This window comes from Carya illinoinensis, chromosome 1, assembly GCF_018687715.1.
Source record: "Carya illinoinensis cultivar Pawnee chromosome 1, C.illinoinensisPawnee_v1, whole genome shotgun sequence".
Lineage (NCBI taxonomy): Eukaryota > Viridiplantae > Streptophyta > Magnoliopsida > Fagales > Juglandaceae > Carya > Carya illinoinensis.
The window spans coordinates 20,431,489-20,437,549 of record NC_056752.1 but is presented as its reverse complement, the minus strand read 5'-3'; the positions used below and the strand labels follow the sequence as shown (position 1 = coordinate 20,437,549).

Sequence of the window (6,061 nt, the reverse complement as noted above, 5' to 3'; positions counted from 1 at the left end):
TCTACACCACTAGGCTTAATTGAATATTTAGAATTTTTTAGTACTAAGTTTATTACGTTTATTTTTGGAGTGAATAGTAACCTCGGTAAACGTACTAAGCGCAGTGTTTTCAAAATCACAGTGTGCAATGTCCAAATTAGGTTAGCAAAATTTTATTTGGACACATGGAAAAATTTTAGCCGCCATACTCTTCCAAGTCTACTCCACATTTGGAAATATATTAAGCTGATTTTTGTAGACATTATTGGATAGAATATTTTGAGATAATCTTTTATAGATATTTTGGGTAGGAGAAAACCACACTCAACTCTCAACTCCAGCCTTATCATCTCCCTTATCTCGTCCTTAAGTAGCTCCAGCCAGCACCCATGAACTTATCTTCAATTACACCTTCCAATAAAAGATTATCAAACACTCTCTCTCGGACAGCTTTTAGGAGTTCTTTTGCACGCCTATTTCGAAGCTTTTGTAAGTATTTTCACACGATTCCTCCTTCATAAAAGTTGTTCCTATTTGAGTCTAGTTTCCGTAGATATATTTTTCATATCATTACATGGTCATTTGGTCAGTCAAAAGTATTTTTAACCATAGAAAGGTCATTCTAGGCGTGAATCTGGAGAGTATGTTATGTTTTGGAGTTTTTGACCAATCTAATGGACATATCTTGGTCCGAAAATTTTATGGAGTGTTCTTAGCATGTTTTTAAGAGTTTTCATTGAGGTTTTGTTGTATGAATAAAGCTTTTGATGATAGATTTTCTCAGATCTAGAAACTTGAAAACTGGAAGTGGCAAAACAGTTTTTATTTGGAGAAAGTTTGAATATTTCGAGGTTTGATCTTACTCTAAAGGCTTTGATATTTTTATATGATGATCCTAAGTCTCTTATTTTTATGTTAGAATGTTATTTTGGAGATATTTAGTATTATTTTCAAATATATGATTTTCCTATGCAAGAGGATTTCGGTTAGGCCTAAGATTTGATGTTTTTGGATTAGATCCATGTTTATTTTTTTCTAGCTATGTGATTTTAAGTTTGATGGTTGGATCCTATTTAAGACACATCATTAAACCATGTGATGCTTTATTTCGAAGATCTCACCTTCTTAAGCCATTGATCAAGAGATTTATCAAAACTAGTTGAGGAAAAAGTTTCTAATTTTGGACTAAGTGTAAAACCAAAAACTTCAAATGTTATTTTGTGATTTTGTTGACTTTAGTTTGATGATTTAAAGCATGGCTGATGTTAGGATGATGTTATGAATATGTTAGAAGTAAGATTTGATTTTTGAAATTCTTGGAGATGTTTTGATTTAAGGTCAAAACTTGTGATTCAAGTGCTTGGATCTTTTTACAAAAAAAGTTTGGTGTTGATTATTAGCTTTTTCTAAATGGATTTTTTAAGTATGGTTTTGAACTTAGGATTGGAATATGTTTGTTGCAAAATTTTGGTTTAAGCATGAGTTTTGAAGTTGGAAGGAATTGCAACAAAAATCAAGAGAAATAGCCTATCGATGTTTCGGCCATAGTATGTTTTCCATAGTTGTATTTTGTTTTAAATTTTTTGAGTTGATATTTAAGTTTAGGACAAAATTTACATGAAGAATGTAAATTTTGGAAACTTTTGGAGTTAGTATGCAAAATCCTTAAGTTATGGGTAAAACGGTCATTTTCCCACATGTAAAGAGTAAAATAGAAAATTTTACTCTTTAAGTTAGAATTTTTCATATTTCACATTATTAGTGATTTAGTTCTAACTTTTAGAATCACTAATTACAGTTCCTCGTGATCGCACTTGAAGTTTTATAAGAAACGCGGAGATCGAGGTAAGTTAGCTTTTAACTTACTAACAGTCTACTGTGTATGTGTGCTAAGTAAAAGAACTACAGTGTATGTATGTATGTTATCATATATGTCATGCCATTCCAAATTATCATGTAATTGTCTATTATACAGAATTTATTCTGTCATCAATTTTTATCTGTTACATAATATATTCTGTCATGTATTACTATACATTACAAATATGTCATGTTAAATATGTTGTCTGTTATATGTTATGCCATGTTACGAAATGTTACTATCTCAAGTTGGTTATGTATTTCAAGTTATGTTCAAGTCACGTTATGTTACGTAAGAGTTTCAGTCATTTCATATTCCAGTCATGTTTCATCTTGAGTACATTCAGTTTATGCAGAATACATGGGGCCACAACAACTGTGAAGTATGTATTTAACTGCATAGTGATGTGTAGAATATATGGGGCGACAACAACTGTGGAGTATGTATTTACACATAGAATACATGGGGCCACAACAACTGTGGAGTATGTATTTTTCATGTTAAGTCAAGTTTATGTAGAATACATGGGCCACAACAACTGTGGAGTATGTATTTAACTGCATAATGATGTGTAGAATACATGGGGCCACAACAACTGTGAAGTATGTATTTACACATAGAATACATGGGGCCACAACAACTGTGGAGTATGTATTTTTAATGTTAAGTCAAGTTTGTGTAGAATACATGGGGCCACAACAACTGTGGAGTATGTATTTACACGTAGAATACATGGGGCCACAACAACTGTGGAGTATGTATTTTTCATGTTAATTCAAGTTTCAGAGCAAGTTCATGTTAAGTCAAGTTTCAGATCAAGTTCATGTCATGTCAAGTTCAGTTCATGTTTCAATTTAAGCTATGTCAATTATGCTATGTTGTACACTAAGTTATGCTTTAATTACTTATGAATTTGATTATGCATTTATGCTTTTACCGTCATCCATGCATCATTAGTCTGTGTGGAAGTTTTTTTGTTAACTTGCTGAGATTTGTAATCAAATCTCACTGTGGTAGTCCCAACTACCATTCCCCCCGAATGGTAGATCTTGTTACAGGACCTGAAGGAGGATCAGGAGCTGACCAACTAGACACAGTCGACTGAACGACGGTGCATCGTTAATGTTAATATAATAGTTAAATTACTACTTGTACGACGGAGTTGCATCTCCAGTACTTTTGGATCATAACTATTTTGGACTAGTGCTGTGATCTTAGTTATTCAATGGATCTTTATATATGAAGTATGTTTTAAGTATTTGGGATATTTTCAGTTTGGTGCATAGTATTGCTAAAAAAAAAATAATAATCTGCTGCGAATATTGCATAATGTTAGATGCATGTTAGGAATATTGCATCTTATATGTCATGAACGGGTGCAGGTAACCTTGTGTTGCATGTCTCGACGCTTCAAATGTCCGTCCGATCCCAAACGGAATTTAGGGGCATCACAGGGTGGTATCAGAGCAATACGTCTCTGAGCAGTAAATCCACATGTCCTTAGGAAATACACCAAATATTAGGTTTGAAATTTAGTCGTCATTAGGCTTGGATTTCTTAAAGATATGAGAGGTATTATGTGGTTGTAATACGTATATTCATGTGTTACGGAAGGGACAAATGACTTGTGGTAGAATACCTCAAAACCTTGAAGGTGGTATCAATAAGGAGAATCATAATTCCCCGATGGATGGAGGATTAGCTGAAGCTGTGCGTATGCTGACTGACGTGCTTAGAGATCAGCAACAGCAACAAGTGAACATACCTAGACCCGAAGTTAGGGGTTGTCCATATGAGAAGTTTATGCTTTACCGTTACCCAAAGTTTTTTGGTAATGAAGGGCCACTGAGAGCCGAGAAATGGATTATAGATCTCGAGAGAACGTACGAGATTTGTGGATGTCTTGAAGACCAAAAGGTTCTATATGCTGGATACCTATTCCAAGGAGAAGCTGGAATATGGTGGGATACACGTAGGCAACTTCTAGTTAGAGAACTAGGTAGTATGGCTGCATTGTCTTGGGAGAGGTTCAAGGAAGAGTTTGACAACAGATTCTTCCCAGACTCTGTCAAACAACTGAAAGCCTTGGAGTTTGCGTCCTTAACACAAGGTAGTTTGACTGTAGAGCAGTATGCCGCTAAATTCATGGCATTGGGAAGGTTTGCACCACACTTGATTTCAACTCAAAAGATGCAGGCACAAAAGTTTCAAGCGGGACTTCTGCCTAGAATCCGAAGTCAAGTAGCTTGCCTTAGAATAGAGAATTACCAAGAGTTGGTAAATGTAGCGGCAATAGCAGAGGCTGAGCAGAAGGAATTGGCGATCCAGAACATGACCGATCGAAAGAGGGCCATGCCATTTACTACAAGCGGTAGTGCTGAGAAAAAGAGGCCTTTTTCTAGTCCGGAGAAAGGCAAGGGAATAATGATAGGAGGACAGAAGCCGTCCTTTTATTCACCATGCCCTAAGTGTGGTAAGCTTCATTCTGGAGAATGTTACAGGGGATATGGAGTCTGTTACCGATGTGGAAAACCAGGACATATGATTAGAGATTGTCCTAACACCAAGCAAGGTAGTGGAACTGGTGATCGCAAGCCAAGGCCCCACATCCCGGCACGCGTGTATGCAGTAACACCAGGTGATTTTGATGTTGACGCACCTGAAACTGATGAAGCTGGCGTCATGACTAGTATTTTTTTTTATTTTTATTTTTCCCTTTCCTTTTAGTATTTATGATATTGCAGGTATTATCAATGTGCTAGAATTAGTATTAATATTGGTGTATATTTTTTTTTTAGGAAGTGTTAATTTGTTAAGGTTCTTGGCTTGTGCACTATTCGATTCGGGTGCGTCGCAGTCCTTTGTGTCTGCAGCGTTTGCACGAATTTGTAGTTTGCAGACTGAACTCTTACCACGACGGGTTGTAGTATTAATTCCCGATGGGAATACAGTATCTTGTACCCGTTTAGTTAAGGATTGTCCGTTAGAGCTAGAAGGAAGGACACTAAAGGCTAACTTGTTAGTATTCGGGCAGATGGAATTCGACCTGATTTTGGGGATGGACTGGCTTTTCAAGCACTATGCTAAGATAGACTGTCGGAAACGAGAGGTTGTGTTTGAACCTCCCACTGAAGACAGGATGAGTTACGCTGGAACATTAGTTAAGGCCACCCCAACTTTGATCTCGGCGTTGCAAGTAAGGAAGTGTATCGATGATGGAGCCTCAGTGTTTCTATTGATAACTGTAGAGGAGACAACCAAAACTATAGGAATCCAAGGGATACCTGTGGTTGAAGACTTTCCTGAAGTTTTCATCGATGAGTTACTTGGTTTACCACCGGATAGAGAGATAGAATTCCAAATAGAGTTGGAGCCAGCAACAACTCCGACTCACAAGGCGCCATATCGTATGGCTCCTACCGAATTGAAGGAGCTTAAGCTACAATTGGAGGAACTTTTGGAGAAGGGTTTTATCCGCCCTAGTTCTTCGTCGTGGGGAGCACCTGTGTTATTTGTGAAGAAAAAAGATGGATCTATGAGGATGTGTATAGACTATAGAGAGTTGAATAAGGTGACAATTAAGAATAGATACCCATTACCCAGAATCGATGATTTGTTGGATCAATTGCAAGGAGCAGCAGTGTTTTCAAAGATTGACCTGAGATCCGGGTATCATCAGCTAAAAGTCAAGGATCAAGATGTGCTGAAAACTGCCTTTAGGACAAGGTATGGCCACTTCGAGTTTTTGGTGATGCCTTTTGGGTTAACCAATGCTCCAGCCGCATTCATGGACATGATGAACAAAATATTCAGACCTTATTTGGATAATTTTGTTGTCGTATTCATTGATGACATCTTAATCTACTCTAAGAACAAGGAGGAACACAAACATCATCTAAGCATGGCTTTAACTATACTTAAGGATCAGAAACTTTATGCCAAACTTTGTAAGTGTGAGTTTTGGCTGGAAGAAGTAAAATTTCTAGGTCATGTGATCTCTAGTAGAGGAGTAGCAGTAGACCCGAGCAAGATTGAAGCCGTAACGAACTGGCAGAGACCGACCAGTGTGCATGAGATCCGAAGTTTCTTAGAACTGGCTGGTTACTATAGGAGATTTGTGGAAGGATTCTCCCGTTTGTCTGGACCACTCACCGCCCTGACTAAGAAAAATGTGAAATTTACTTGGAATGATAAGTGCGAAACAAGTTTTCTTGAGTTGAA

The 6,061-nt window shown here is 37.1% G+C and overlaps 1 protein-coding gene across 1 annotated transcript; it reads left to right on the top strand.

Moving 5' to 3' along the window:
- Window positions 1-4,171: 4,171 nt before the first annotated feature.
- Window positions 4,172-5,109, top strand: LOC122318093. The gene is made up of 3 exons (XM_043135264.1): window positions 4,172-4,478; window positions 4,639-5,036; window positions 5,089-5,109. Exons 1-3 carry the CDS (start codon window positions 4,172-4,174, stop codon window positions 5,107-5,109), a joined length of 726 nt encoding a protein of 241 aa, XP_042991198.1.
- Window positions 5,110-6,061: the final 952 nt, after the last annotated feature.

Excerpts from the sequence above, each read along its gene's own strand:
- LOC122318093 (XM_043135264.1), top strand. The coding sequence starts at position 4,172 with ATGACCGATCGAAAGAGGGCCATGCCATTTACTACAAGCGGTAGTGCT. Across the intron at positions 4,479-4,638 it reads CGTGTATGCAGTAACACCAG|GAAGTGTTAATTTGTTAAGG; the intron begins GTGATTTTGATG and ends TTTTTTTTTTAG. Across the intron at positions 5,037-5,088 it reads CTTTGATCTCGGCGTTGCAA|AGGAGACAACCAAAACTATA; the intron begins GTAAGGAAGTGT and ends TGATAACTGTAG.